Source organism: Panthera onca, chromosome B3, assembly GCF_046562875.1.
Source record: "Panthera onca isolate mPanOnc1 chromosome B3, mPanOnc1 haplotype 2, whole genome shotgun sequence".
NCBI lineage: Eukaryota > Metazoa > Chordata > Mammalia > Carnivora > Felidae > Panthera > Panthera onca.
Window position 1 is genome coordinate 6493093 of NC_138344.1, and position 15660 is coordinate 6508752.

At 50.0% G+C, this 15660-nt stretch overlaps 1 protein-coding gene across 3 annotated transcripts in view; it reads right to left on the bottom strand.

The window, feature by feature from the left end:
* Positions 1-1821: 1821 nt before the first annotated feature.
* ABHD2 (abhydrolase domain containing 2, acylglycerol lipase) overlaps positions 1822-15660 on the bottom strand; it is a 105238-nt gene continuing 91399 nt past the window's right edge. For 2 of the 3 annotated variants that reach the window (XM_060617683.3, XM_078449007.2), the window contains 4 exons: positions 13460-13570; positions 11353-11422; positions 9792-9876; positions 1822-7711 (listed from right to left, as the gene is read on the bottom strand). In XM_060617683.3, the coding sequence (XP_060473666.1) occupies positions 7515-7711; positions 9792-9876; positions 11353-11422; positions 13460-13570 (463 nt within the window). In that variant the 3' untranslated portion in view covers positions 1822-7514. Of the gene's footprint in view, positions 7712-7772; positions 8013-9791; positions 9877-11352; positions 11423-13459; positions 13571-15660 lie in introns of those variants that run through there. The other variant, XM_081795836.1, reaches the window with a different exon arrangement.

The window sequence follows — 15660 nt, forward strand, 5'->3', positions numbered from 1 at the left end:
GGAGGGGCAGAGAGAGAGGGAGACACAGAATCCGAAGTGGGCTCCAGGCTCTGAGCTGCCAGCACCGAGCCTGAGGCGGGGCTCGAACCCACAAACTGTGAGATCACGACCTGAGGGTAAGTCGATGCGTAACCCACTGAGCCACCCAGGCGCCCCGCCGGGTATTTCTAAAGGGGGTAGAAAAAGCATGAATCAAAATGAAGTTCTGGGTGCACACAGCCACAAGGTGAGGGGGATTTAACTTATTCCCTTTGGGGAGAGATTCGTCAGTTCAAGGCCAAACTGCCTGTAATGTCTTCCCAACCGCTCAGATACTGATAACCTCTAAGGGGGATCCCCAAGAGAGAAATGAGGAGGAAGGCTGGCATACGTACAGAGAACCATCCAGTTAGGTGTTTGGTCCTTGCCCTGGGAAAGTACTCCCTAACAGGGCTGGGGCAGAGGGGCCTGTTAACAAAAAGTATCATAAAAAATAGCCCCACTGGGATGGCGAGTGATTGTAGGTAAATGTCACCGAGCACAAATCCAAAGGGCTGCCTCCGGAGAGGCTCAGCCACGTGCCGACCACACTGGGAAGCTGTCGGCATCAACCAACCTGACACCCTGGACCGGAAACCTCTTCCATATGGTACTTTTCATAGGCAGTATTCTTTGCGAGTTGGTTTTCTTGGATCACAATAATCTGGCTATTTTGTGGGTGTAAGGAAGTGGGGGAATCTTGCTTACTAGGGAGGGACGCGCTCTGAAACCTGGAATTGGGCATTCTCCGGTCATGTGACTGCACATCCTCCAAAACCAACACTCCCTACCCCACCTTGCCAGTCAAAGGTTTTGCACAGCCGAGGAGGGAAGAAAACTGGGAGGGTGTGGACTGGCACAACTCTCCTGGTGGGGCCAGTCCCTGGCCCTGAAGACCCCTAGCTTGGATTCAGATACAAAGGAGAAGAAACCACTGCCACCAATCAGTTCACCCAGTATCATCTTAATTTAGGTGATGTTCATGCATGCATGCAATCCTTCCTTCCTTCCTTCCTTCCTTCCACTTTCTTTCATAGTTTATTTACTTGGGGGGGTAGGGATGGGCAGAGAAAGAGGGAGAAAGAGTCCCAAGCAGGCTCTTGGGACTGTCAGTGCAGAGCCTGACGCCGGGCTCGGTCTCATGAGAGAGTGTGAGATCATGACCTGAACCACCCAGAGTCAGATGCTTAACCGACTGAGCCACTCAGGTGCCCCTCACTCAGTCTTTTCAAAGAACACTGTGAGAAAAGCATACAAATCATGCGTGGGACCCACCATTTACATGTCCCCTTACATTGTGTCTACAAGGGTCACTCTAGACAGCAAGTGATTACAGTGTTGGTATCTCATGCCCAGGCCTTCTTGCTCAGAAAGGCTGGGGTTGGTCATTTCTTTGGTGTTTGTTTGCAAGGCTGGGTGAAAAGCGCTTGTGATAACAACTCGGCGTTTTGCCCATTTCCTTCAAGTTCACATTTGGCGAAGGCACCAGAAGAATCCATCCATCCATCCATCCATCCATTTATTTGACGTTTATTTACTTATTCTGAGAGAGAAAGAGAGAATGTATGCACGTGCATGCGCATAAGGCAGGGGAGGGGCAGAGAGACAGAGAGAGACAGAGAATCCCAAGGAGGCTCCGTGTTATCAGGGCACAGCCCGACTTGGGGCTCGATTCCACCAACCATGAGATCATGACCTGAGCCGAAATCAAGAGTTGGACTCAACCGACTGAGCCACCCAGGCGCCCCAGGAAGAACCCTTTTAGACAGAAACTCTTATTGTGCAAAGGACACACAGCCATGCTACAGTTTTAGCCTTTTATTTTTTTTTAAGTAAAGAAATTCCATTGAATCAAAGATAACAAAATTACAGTTTTTGTTTGTAATGATCTTCGTTTACCACCACACAGAATCAAAATAGAGCCCAAAGGAATATGGGAACATAAAATGATCAAGGACACCATTGTTTAGTATAATTTCTTAATAAAGGTAAATATCCTCATATTTAGAAAAAATTGCATTGCTAGTTGCAAATCTTAAACGCCTCTGTGCTGGAGGATCCTGTATTTCCCCCCCAAAATCCGGCAGCACGGAGGCCGTCAGAACACAAACTGAGAAACACATGATTTTCAGGGCAGCATTTTATGTTTCAGAAAATCAAACAAAACAAAATCAAAACAAAACAGACAAAAATTAGGAATGCGAAAGCGATGGTTCTCAAAAATCAATCTGGAAGCAGATCTGCCAACGGAAGAATGTGGTTGACCGAGTCCAACCAGAAAAAGGAGAGACGGCCCCCGCTCCCCATCCCGCCCCCCGCCCCTGGTGTTGCTAAGGCAGCTGCATTGGCAGAAGTCAAAAGCTCAGGTACAGTGGAGGTCTTCCTGAGGCAGTGGGGAGAGGCCCGGGTCATTCTGGAACTGGTGTGGAGAGGTGACAGGATTCTACACGGACTTGTGCTTTAGGAAAACCGAAGAGGCCAAAACAAAAGCCAGACAAAACCGAAGTCCTATGCCCAGGATGAACCAAGTCCCTGGGAACAGTCTGGGAGAGAAGCGGCTGGCGTGGGGACCGAGGGGGGCGGCAAGGACTCCCGTCAATGACTTGGGCTCCTCAACGTGGGTGGTCTAGAAGGAGAATGCCCGTGGAGATGAAGGGTATTCCTGCAGGGGCTATAAATGGACAGTCCCCAACTTATGGCAATAGTAGATTTCTTGGCTAATGGGGACCAGAAGCGGGGAGAAAGTAGGTTATAGATTTCATTACTAATTGACTGGAGTCAAGGTGAAAGACAACCCACTGGTTAGAAATTGACTCCAGCTTGTTCATTAGAGATACACGAACGCTTTCCCCACGTACATGCCAGGAAAAACAGTTCGGGGTGGGGTGGGGTGGGGTGGGGGGCTGGCTCTTCCAGAAGGGGCAGCTGTCTACTGTCTGGGAGTCTGGGAATGGCCGGTGAGCTGGGCTCTGCAGTCTGCTTCTAAGGGCCACTTGGGGAGGATGCCTGGGTGGCATCCGGGGGTGGCAGCAGCAGTGAGGCAGGCCCGAGGAAGCAGCTTTAGTTTTGGAGAGCGTTCCGGTTCCCACTGCCAGCAGGGGCCGGTGCCCCTTCCCTCAGCTTCAAATGCAATTTGGCAAAAGCAATCCTAGTTTATGAATATAAGGGGGGGGTCCTTCCTTCTGCTTAGATAACAGAGGGAGGAAAAAAACCTTTCCCTCCACTGCTTGGCCTCTAAATGCCACAGACAGGCCACTTTTCATGGCTTTGTGAAGCATCCAAGTAGTCCAAAGTGGCTCCGAAGAACAGAGCGAGGCCGGGAAGGAAGAGAGGCATCGGAGGACGAGACATTTGGCCAGTTGTGAACCACGCGTGCTGTCGAGGGGTGGGGGTGGGGGGGAGCTAACGTAACAAGGAGCTCACAGGCCACACGAAGGGATTCTCTGGTTTTGCTGTGGCTTCGCTTCGAACTTCCACGGCAGATTTTAAATTCCAGTGCCGCACTATTGTTGGAACAGCAGGGGATACTCCACAGGCAAAGTAAGGCCTTCTGGGCACAGAGAACAATTCCAGGCGATGCTGTGGTGAATTGCTTTTTAATAACTCTCCTGTCCTGCCTGGAGGATAGAGCCCTGAGTTCTCTGGACTCCGCGTGACGTTTCAGGGGTCTTTCCTTGAGCTCTACGAATCGACGCCACAGGAAAAGAAAAGCCTCTCACATCTCAGACATCTGCTCGCCTGGCAAACACCAACAAGAACGCATGCATTGTTCCCCTGGAGCTGGCAGAAGGGATCTCAAGTCACACAGTTACAAAGAGAGCTCTCATTCAGATGCCAGGCATATAAGCTCAGCTATCCAGAAAGCTCAGCTTTAATGAAGACTGTAGTTTCAGAATGAAAGCCTGAGCGGGAAGGATTTCTGCCCCGGGAAATAAGACTATGAATCTCAATGCTCTGAATCACACAGAAGGCTGGGGACATTCGCCTAGTTCCAATGGTCAGCACCTGTCCCAGTCACAAGACCACCCTCGGGACAGCAAGGGTACTGAGATGCCGGCGGAGAGTCTAAAGAGAAGCCAGTCAGACACAGGGCTTTGGGCAACATCGAGGGTCTTCGGCAGAAGTTCCCTCTGTCCGAGCCCCCCCAAGATGACGCTGGAGCCTGGACGCAGCCACTGCCATTTGCAAGGATGGGTCCTCAGGCAAATGGTGTGTAAATAGGTGAATGGTCTTAGAGGCGGTCTAAGGTGAGGGAACTGGGGCTCAGAGAGGTGAAGTGGTTGCCCGCAATCCAGCCTGAATTAGAGACAATCAGGACAAGAACCTGGGTCTCTTGGACCCTGGTCCCCTACCACCAGGTCAAGAAAGGGCACGCTCCTGTTCAGCCCTGTTTCACCTCTTACGGTACATCACCGGGTTCCTCGCAAGCGTAAGGTGCTCAAGAGAGGTGCAAATACATTGACAACAAACCACTTCCTGCTTTCCTTCCGCTCTGGAATCACTGGTGCAAACTCACCGCAGGGAAGAGAAGAGCTTTTCCTGAAGTCTGTTTAACCTCCTTGTGACACAAGGTATCAAGGAGACCTGACGCCATTTTCCAGGTAATCTTAATTTGACCCGGATCAGTTGCTCACAAGGTGCCTTCTAACCCTTTAAGAGGCCGAGAGTACGGCAGAAATGCGGGTGCCTCCCGTCCGTGGTGTTTCATGTGTCGATATGTTACCCCTGCAACAGGACTGGCTAGGTCCACGCAAGTTATATCTTTATTCTGATTTTAAGATATAATGTTCAAATGATGTTTGAACATTCGGCCTTGATTCAAGCCAGACAGGACCTTCATCAGCAATGAATGGCTTCAGGAAGACACGCAAAGAAAGCTGCAGGAAGGAAAAGGCTGACCTACATATAAAATGCCGCTCCCTTGTCTATTAGGCAGGTTTGCATCTCTGTAAATTCAATGCCTCTGTGCTCTCATTCAGGGACAAACAAAAATTTTCCTGGAAGACCGCCACGGTCACATTCTCATTTCCATGCCTGAGAGCCTGAAGCCTGAACAAAGGGCTTCAGTTGATCTCATGTGAGCCAAAATGGAATGTGAGTGCCATTCAGAGTCACACACATAGAAAGACTTCAGCTGGGACAGGGCCCCCACGCTCCCCTGGGGTAAATTCCGGTCGTGTGGCGACCAAGGCCTGGCCCCAACCCCTGCCTCAACTCCATGGGGCCCCAGGGACTTCTGGTCCCCCTCCAGAACTGGTGTCTTTTCTCTTCCTGAATGGGGCGGGTACCTGGCCAGTGCTTTGTCAGAACAGGTCAAGAGATGTGACCTAAGGCAAAGGCACCCCTTGCTTCCCAGGATGGCGATTCAGCCCCACTTAGATATTGCTTCGTTTACCTAATTTCACAAAAGGTCTTGAGAAACAAAGGGAGCAGTGGGAAACAGGACTGTGAATCTTCTAGGTTACAGCTGTGTTATAGGGTGGAGGGAAAAGCAAGAGGGGAGGGGCCGGCTTCCAAATTGAGGGGGTAGATGATAAAGTGCCAATCTGTGCTAAAAGAACATGGAAAGGAAATGCACTAGAAACATAACAGTTGGGCGCAAAAGTCACAATGATGAATCTGGCGTGTGTGAGAAAGCACGACAACACAATGTGGAGACCACAGAAATCTCCATCTTTTGAGACAGCGGCTGCTTTTGATGTTATTAATTAGGATGACCTGGTGATTGTCAGAAAACTTCAGGTTACAGACATGACTGTCACAGCCACTTGGACCGACGCCCAGAAGACATCCACCTGCAACCCTGAGGGGCGTATCTAGGCCCTGGCTCCCTTTACCCCTGAAAGATCCACACAGACCCACTATTTATAATCCTGTCTGTCCTGGAGCAAAGGAGATGAAGCAGGGACATTAAAAAAAAAAAAAAAAAAAAAAAAAGTATTCAGACAATTTCACTCACAGTTCCATTTAGTTCCAGATAGCAACTGCTGATTTTTCAAAGTGCAGGGTTTTTAGATATTCAAGTACCACAGGACTGGAGGAAAGGAGTACTTGAAACCTCGAATAACATTTTCATTTGAAAAGACACTTTGGAAAGATCTCTCCAACAGACTGTAAATATAGGCTATTAAATTAAAAATCTGGTTTCAAAATAACACCCTTTTTGGTTGGAAAGATCTTTCTCTAAACTCAGATCCAGCTTTTGAACTATTCGGTATCAAAAGCCAGAACTAGAAAGACTTGGGTTAAAAAAGTAAAATGATAATCGAATGTTTAAAAAAACCCCAAAACACCACTTTATATGAAAATGAGGGACAGGGGGAAAAAAAAAAAAAAAAGGTGAATGATGACATCTACAGGAGGCCTCCCTGAAAGGATGCTCTTTCTCTCAGACCTCAGTGAGCTGAGTTTGTCATCGATCTTTAGAACCGGCAGTGACCTCGGCAATCCACCTGGTTCAAGTCCCCTGTTTTACACGTGAAGAAACTGAAGTTCGAGGGACTTTTCCAGGGTCATACAGCCAGTAAAAAGCAGAGTCTGGTGTAGCCCAAACTTTACTCCCTGCCAGGCCCTGAGACATCACGCTGTGATTACACAAGGCAGCTGCACGAGGACAGGCCTTGATCGATACTTTGGAGGCCCCTGGGAGCCAAGAGACGCGTCTACGTGTACGTGTACATTTCCGTAAAAGGAGCTACGAGATGTTTCTAATTTAAAGGCCCCGCAGAACAGTGTTTCCCAAATTTGCCTGGTGGTGAGGATCACCAGGGACACTGGCCAAAAATTAAAATCTCCAGACCCCTTCCCGGACCCACTGAATCGGCCTCTCCCAGGGGAGGGACCTGGGAGGCTGAATTTTCAACAAGTGCCCCAGGTAATTCTCATCATCGGCAAAAGTGTGGGACACTGCCTTAGAAGACTGTAAGGGAGAAACCTGGCTCGTGACTCAAGAGAACTTTCTTGGCCACGTAAGAGGCCAGACTGCAGTGTGGGAGGCCCGGGCGCTTGGGCTCCCAAGCCAACCTGCATCGTCAGCATCGGCTTAGGTTGGCGAGCACTTGTCAGGGTCTACATAAGGACACATACAACCACCGCCAAAATAGCACACATCCTTCACTGCTCTGGGGGACAAGCCTTTCGATTGGCAAAGCAAAACTGCTGTTCAGACACATTTTTCATAGGGAAACTAGATGTAATTGGCTTAAGAGCAATCAAAGGCCGAGACTGGGACAGGAGGGTGAGAATCCTGTCGCCAGTCGCCGTGGAGAACAAGGCGGTGGAGAAAACCAGTAACTAAGCACAAAAATAGGCTGGAGCCCCCAGGGACTGGCCGCCTGCTCCAGCGCAGGTGCGCCTGGTGGGTGGTCCCCGCTGATGGTGTGAGGTCAGATCCAGGTCACTGAGGGAGGTGGGGGGTGGGGGGGGGACCTGAAACAGCCGGTGATGGACGCGGGTTCCAGGGGAGGCAGCTGGAGCGCGCCGGAGTCCGGGAGGCCTCACTCCAGGTCGGCCTCCACCTGCTCCGTGTCAGAGCACTGAGACTTGTTCCGCTCCCACTGGCAGATGGCGTTGGCATACTCCACCACCAGCTTATCCATCCACGTCAGGGGCTCGGGGAACAGCACGGAACCCTCAAAGAAGCCCAGGTGGCCCCCGTGCAGAGGCAGCACAAACATGACGTTCTCCCGTTTCTCTGCGGGGGGAAGGCAGCTGAGTGAGTCACCGTCTGGCGCGCTCTAAGGCAGGATGTGCCAAAGGGCGCCGGCCAGGGTGGGCCCGGGCTTTCCCCCCGGGTGAAGGTCACCAAGAGGATGTACTTGACTTCTCCTCACTCTGCCTCACTCACCAGAGTGGGAGGGAGATGAGGCGGGTGGCCAAGGCCGTGGGATCTAGCAGGTACTGGAACAGCTTGGCTTTGGGGTGGAATGGGCACCGGCTTAAGCAACACTTTGAAATCCAGAGGGTTCTCAGACTCGGGTGTATGTTAGAATCACCTGGGGTGACAGAGAGGGAGCGAGCACGCACGTTCGGGTGCATGGGTCTCGCTAAAGCTCCCCAAGTGATTTGATTATACAGCCAGATGCTTCAAATCTGACCGTGCCTCCAAATCCGGGCTGTCACCTTAATGTACCTTAATACGCCAGGTGGAAAAGCTGACATTCTGCATTTCTAACCAGCTCCCAGGTGACGCCGAAGCTACCGGTGGGGGCCAGGCTTTGAGGAGGGATTCACGGCCATGTATGCTGTTATTTACTTCAGCGGAGTCAATGTTCTTTCATCACAGACACTTCTCGTTTGAGACTAAAACAGAACTTAAAGCTGGCCATGCCCAGCGCCGCTAACCTGGAGCCTGACTTCAGGAGTCCACACGTGGGCTAGTCCCGCGTGGGCTCGGAGAGGCCATTAGTGAAGATAGGGCAAGATGGGCAGCCATGTGTGGCCAGGGACCACAGAAAAATGTCTTCCCAGGGGACCGACTGGCAGGGGCCCGGCTGCTCCAGGCCTTGGAGGCACCTCCTGGGGCGCACAGTTCTGGCTCTGCGGGACTCTCTTGCGGGGTGACCCTGCCTTCTGCTTCCTTTTCAGTTGCGATTTCATAGATTCTGCGTGGCAGCATGAGAGCTACTGGTGTTACTCTGGACACCGGAAGGAAACGGCACGGCCGCTTTCTCTGCTGCACGCTGCTCACTGGGCTGCTTTTGTGCAGGGAGCCTACGGCTTGACAGCGGGTTGAGGACGGGCGGCTTTATCACCTCACACACCTGTATCACACACAACATCCACTCCGAGCAGGGCACGGGGCTCCACCCGCTGTGGCTTTTACTCCCCTGGCCTGGAGTTCGAGCCAGAAGGGCCCCTGCTCTGCTTAATATAGGATATTTACAAGAGAAACGTGGTCGCGGAGGGCTGCGGAGGGCTACAGAGGGCAGGAGAATGGGTCCCGGGGAGCTGAATTGCAGTGCAAGTGGTCTTGGGATTTCCAAGTGTTTCCTTCTGCTGCTACATGCTCGCTCGCTCGCTCTCTCTCGTTTCTCCCTCAGCCCCTCTCTAGCGTGGGGTGAGACCGAGCCGGCCTGAAACACAGCGGCATTCCCATGAGCAACGTTCTTTGCTTTTTCAGTTGCTTATATTTTTATCCTCAAAGCAGATGGAGAGGCTGTCAGAAGAGGCAGCAGAATTGGCTTTTTTGTTCTGCTTTTCGTGTCAGGTTTTTAAAAATTTTTTTTAATGTTTATTTATTTTGAGAGAGAGAGAGAGAGCATGAGCAGGGGAGGGGCAGAGAGAGAGGGAGACACAGAATCTGAAGCAGGCTCCAGGCTCTGAGCTGCCAGCACAGAGCCGGATGCGGGGGTCAAACCCGTGAACTGTGAGATCATGACCTGCGTCGAAGTCAGAAGCTTAACCGACTGAGCCACCCAGGTGCCCCTCGTGTCATGTTTAAGTCGAAATATCTCTTTAAATCAAACTCTCCAATTTAATGGAACCATAAACCCTGAAACAATAATTTCACAGAACACTGGGGAACTCCCCCAAACCCCTCTTGGCTATGGATATAAATGACGGTCGTCTCTGGCACCAAGAGAGAACACAAGGCTCTGCCCAGGGCTCATCACAGCCCCAGTACTATCAAGGCAGGCTGAACGAGAACCCCGCCACGGGATGTCCTTCCCCACAGAAGCTGACCTACAAGAGGTGATGGCAGTATGAAGGTGACAGAGTTTGCCATGGCAACGTGCTGAATGGCCAAGGGAGCAGCAGGAAGGAACACTTACCTGAAAGAGATTTTGGAATGGTTAGGAGGCTTTCATGCACCAAGGGGTCATCAGCTGCGTTGACCAGCATGAGAGGCACATAAATCTGCAACAGGAAAATAAAGGAGAAATAAATGATCAATTCCCTTTGTTAGACCCCCCCCTCTCCCCCCGAGTCAAGGCTCAAATTCAACTACCGGACATGCCTTTGAAGCAAAGGGAAGAGGGTTCCTGTTCAGTCCACTGTACGAGTGGATTAAGGCTGTCTGTGTTCCCTGGCGGTGGCATGAACCGTAACTGCAATCTGATGGCGGGCTGGCAGGTGTCCTAGGGGACCCACGTGTTCTGATGGAGCCTGGGTAGGTGCTCAATGGGGCTCACGGGCAAAATCTTTCTGATGAGACTCCCAGTATTTCAGGTTAGCCCACCTTTCAGAAAAGTGACCCTACAGAGAGTGATGTACACATTCATTCCGTTTATACTGTGGGGAGGACAAATGGAGGGTGCTCCCTTCCAGACAAGGGAGATTTTCTAGGGGAATCTGAAGGGGAAAACCAAGAGTAGGCTGGTGGATATTGGGAAGCTCTTAGTGGGGTTGCGTTCAACATCCATTGTAGTAAAACAGCCTTTTTCATTTTAGGGGAGAAGGGCTGAAGGGCACTCAGACGCTATGGACAGCCGCACCCGGGCAGCATAGAGACTGGCTGTGCCAACCTGGTGCTCTCCAACACTGGTCTAGACAGCTCAACGGTTCTGTAGCGGCTTCAACGAAGGCACCCAGAGCCTGGGGGATGATGCTAAACCAGGAGGGGTGACCGATGTGACAGACGGCAGGACCGCAATTCACAATTACGTGCTTCAGCTGGGTGAGTAGGGGGCCGAGCCACCAGGTGGACATTGACAGGGCTAAATGGGAAGTCCTGCGCTTGAGGGAAAGGAGCAATTGTACAAAGAATGAGGAGAGACTGGTTTGGTGGTGGTGCAGGTGAAAACAGAGGGCGCTGATGAGTGGCCACAAACTTAATTTAATCCACATAAAGTTTATGGCAGCTGCCAGAAACTGCATTAATAGAAACCTGCCCATCTTGCCAGCAGACCTGTTCCTCATCGTTCTGATACAGAAATACATCTCTTTTCCTCTGGGCTCACCAGATCATGGCAGGAACTTGGAGGTTTAGTCCTAGCCGCCACACTAACAAAATGCACAATGGCAAAAAAAAAAAAAAAAAAAAAAAGTCCAGAATTGTAAGAAATCTACACAGATCTATGAACGACCATGGCAGGAACCAGGCAAGATTACACTGTCAAAGAAGACTAAAAAAAAAAAAAGGGTGTTGCAGTAATTTTAAGGGCTTTAACACGGACACAGGAGCAGACTGGTCCCGCTCTGCACCTAGGGGCAGCTCTGGGATTAATTTACGGAGGCCCCAGAGGGCCAGAGTTTGGTTCACAAACAAAGCCCAAGTCAACAGCTACCGTGGTTCGAGCCTGAGGAGGTTGGGGAGCATGCTTGTTGCACGGCGGGGGGGAAGTGATGCTACTTCTGAGCTGCTGCTACCTCTGAGTCCGTGCTGTCACTCACCCTGTGCAGGTACCGCATGCAGCTCTCCTCCTCATAATATTCCTTCAGGGAGCTGTAGCCGTGGAACTTCCTGGGAAGGAGAGGACGAAGCCACACTCGTCACAAGGTCGGATGCAGAGTGGATTTTATTACTGCTCCCATCCCACGCTGACACGTCACATCAGTTGACAGTACAGATGCACCAGCGTTAGGGGTTAGGAGCTCTGGCTTTGGTATCTGGGCTCAAATCCTGACTCTGCCACTTACAGGCTCCGTGACCTCCGGCAAACTCTTTAACCTCTCTGAGCTTCTCTGTAAAATGGAGCCAGGGACAGCACCTTCCTTAACGGCACTGAGATTTATGGCATTAAAGTGCACACCAGCACAGAAACTCAGTGTTATCTATAGTATTTATTAGCACAGGTTACACACTTCGAGTCAGTATAAAACCAGATGTCACCGCAGACGCTAGGAAAATGACATTCAAAGGCATTTATGAGAACTCTTCTTTTCAACAAAATTATTCCTGGCCGAGTAACCCAGACCACTGTGAATTGCAATGCAATACGTATCAGGTAATGGGCATGAGACAGAGATTCAGTTACTGATTCCGTCCACCCACGGAGCAGTAGTCAGAGATAAATTGACATTTAACCAAACCTTTGTTGTTCCAGAATGAAAGTCCTGTAGGTTTGCTGTGCCCTGTGCCTGTTCATCCTGGGGCTCTGACACCAACAGGCCAAGTCACCCCCAGGCCAGGGGATCTCTGGAAACCTCTTTCTGATGCACATTAGGACTTCTGGTATCTGAATGGTGGTTTTGTTCTATCCTGACTGGCGTCTTAAAGATATCATGCCTCCCCTGAAGATGTACATCTCCTCCACTGCCAGGCCCCATAGACATCTCTGCCTGGGAAGCCTCCAGAAAGTTCAGGCTGCACTGCCAGGGTCTACTCTGCAGGGAGTGGCTGAGCGCAGACATCACCTCTGGGCCACCTGTCTGCATGCAGTCAGTCCCTTTGTGGTCCCAGAGGGCCAGGAAAGCACTCCAGGCCTCCAGTATTACTGGTGACCTTCATGAAAACTGCTACGATCCAACACCATTCAAAAGGAAGAGCTTTAGGGAGAGTTGAACACCACTCCCTCTGGGGCTTAAAAAAATTCACACGATCAATGGGGGAGTTTAAATGTTTGGTTTCTTTCTTGTTAGTACCACAATAAAGTCGCATTTCCCATCTTCAGTGAGAGTGGGTAGAATCCATTCTCAACTTCTGAACATACCAGTGATTTTCTAGTGTCTATTTCCTTTGCATAACCGTTAACAGGCTTATTTCAAGGTTGCTTGGTGTAAGAAAGCTACTAAAATCCTGTAAGGAAGATAAGCACCCTCAGGTCAATATCTGCCTATCTACTGGGTGAACAGTTAGCTTGCTTTAGATCATGCCTGAAGGTATCAAATAAAAATGATGTTGTTTTTAAAGAGAACGATGAGGCCAGAGATCAACGTTGCCTTTTCCAGCTAAGGCTAAGCTCAATCAGAAACTATGGGTGCTAGGAAGGAAGACACTGTCAGGGTCTCAGCCTCAGGTGCCTGAAGGGAGGGGGCAGGGAAGGATAAAGGACTGAAGTGGGCAGGGTTTAGTGCATTATACTCAGGAGAGACTTCACTGCCCCAAAGAAAGAGGCTCTGTTTTCTTGCAATGCACAGCCCTCCTTGTCTATTTCTTGTTTTTTACTTTGGGTAGAGACACAGATAAGCGCAAGAAATATTTCCTTCTCCTGTAAATGCAAATTACGTGGCACCTGATCCTTGCCCCAGGGTCAGAGCACGGCAGGTGGGGTAAGGGCTATGGACAACTAGGGTGTGCGCACCCCAGGTCCCCAGTTTTCAAGCCCAGTTACACCGCACAAGAATGAAGAATGAGTGGTGAGAACTTCTTTTTTTCTAAGGGCAACTAGAAATTTGGATTTTTCTGTGCAGTCTTCAGTTTTTATTAAACACTAGACATTTATTCAAAGGAAAAAAAAAGACCTTAATGCTGAAGTGGGCAGAGGAAAAGCCCTTGAGCTGGGCAATGCCGGCCTGTAGCCCCCACGTCTGGCGCCCTGCCCCCTGAGCATGGACACACCTCATCACGTTGTCATCAATCTGCATCAGGGACGTGGCTGTGTAGAGGCGGCTCAAGTCAGTGTCCTCCAGGCTCTGGGGTTTCTTAACATGGTCTCCGAAAAGAGCTTGCCTAGAATGAGACACAACAGCAAACAGAACAAAAAGCAGATGATGAACCAAATCGTGTTGTACATTTGGAACACCTTACAATTTTATTTTTCAGCTCAATAAAGCTGAAAAAAACATGTAAAGGGCAGATGATAACCGTGAGCAGAGCCTGCTTCCTTTCCCCAGGGGGTCAAGCCAGGAGAGAGTATCTGACAGGGGATACAGGGCAAGTCGGAGAGAGATCCCTTCAGCCCTCAGAATGTTCCAGAGGATGAGCTTGCAATGTTGATTTTTGAATAACTGCAGAAAGATGATTGCCAAGGTCTTGTTTTCCTTTTCGGAGGCAGCTAGACAAACTAAAGAGCGGGTTTGAGCCTAGGTGAGTACTGTCACCCTTGAACAATGCGGGGGTAGGGGCGCGAGCTTCCAGCGCAGTCAAAAATCCACACAGAACTTCTGACTCCCTGGACACTTAACGATTAATAGCTTACTGTTGACCGGAAGCCTTGCCAAGAACCTCAGACAAAAAAAACACATATTTTGTATGTTACATGTATTATGTACTGTATTCCTACAATAACGTAAGCTAGGGAGAAGAAAATGTTATAACAAAATCATAAGGAAGAAAAAATATATTTATAGTACTGGACTATAAGAAATCCACAAGGGGTGCCTGGGTGGCTCAGTCGATTGAGCGTCCGACTTCGGCTCTGGTCATGATCTCATGGTTGGTGAGTTCAAGCCCCGCATCGGGCTTGCTGCTGTCAGCGTGGCCCCCACTTTGGATCCTCTGTCCCCCCCCTCTCTGCCCCTCCCCTGCTTGTGCTCTCCCCAGAAGAAATAAATGCTTAAAAATAAATAAATAAAAAATCCACATGCAGGTGGACTTGTGCAGCTAACACCCGAATTGTTCAAGGATCATCTATATTACGAATCCTTCACTGAAGGGGAGGGGAGGTCTTCGGAAGGGATCTATAGAGAGTGGTGGGCGGTCAGCCAAACAGTGGGGGGCGAAGGCTCACCTTTACACTGGTGTTGACACCGCCCCTTTCTCTTTAGGAGCTGTTTCAGTCACTTAACAAGGAAGACATTGGAAAACCCATTTAGCGCTGGGGCAAATCAACTGCTCTCCAACGTGTTAGCTAAAAAGCTTACATATACTCCGAAGAATAGTCATTTCTATCAAGAACAAGATCCATCTTGAGAAGCTGATAATAAAGGTAGAGATCAAAACACACACACTTAGACCTTCATCCCCTGCAGGGTCTCAGGCACATAGCAGGAGGGCTGAGTCTGCGGTCTGGCCCTCCACGTTCTGGTGTCTACTCACTACCCCTCTCTCAAAGAAGAGCACATTTCTTTAACATCTTTCCCCCAAAAAGATTATGAGGAAGATTGTATACCTACAGTTGAGAATTCACAATTTATTATTTTTTAACATTTATTTAGCATTATCAACATTTGTTTATTTCTTTGAAAGACAGAGCACGAGTTGGGGAGAGATAGTGAGGGAGACACAGAAATCCGAAGCAGGCTCCAGGCTCTGAGCCATCAGCACAGAACCCGACGCAGGGCTTCCACAAACCGTGAGATCATGACCTGAGTCCAAGTCAGATGCTTAACCGACTGAGCCATCCAGGCACCCCTAGAACTCACAGGTTAAAGTGCCCCTAAAATTTCTAAATGTTTGGCTTTCTGTAGGAAATTGAAAAAAATGTAAATACACCTAGAGCACATTCAAAGGGTTCCCTCAATTTGTTAAGAATTACATGATGGACCTTCTGGACTGATTAATTAGTGGCAAGACTGGGCCCTGTGGCCAAACAAACGTTCCCTGGGAGGAGTCCCCTCCCGTTCCAGAAGTGTGGAAGGCAGACAGAGGACCTGCACTTGGTGTCAGAGGCTTGGCTTCACCCCTTCTGGAACGTCAGCAAATCCCCAGCCCCCCGTGAACCTCAGCTGAGCCACACCTGACTCACAGCTGAGACCCAAAGACCACCAGCTGAGTGAAAACAGTTTACATCCGGTCAGCCCAGGGGACAGAAGCCTCCTTTTGTACCTCCCCGCACCAGTCACAAGGGCCTAGCAGCTTGGCAGCCTGAGGGGCCTGTG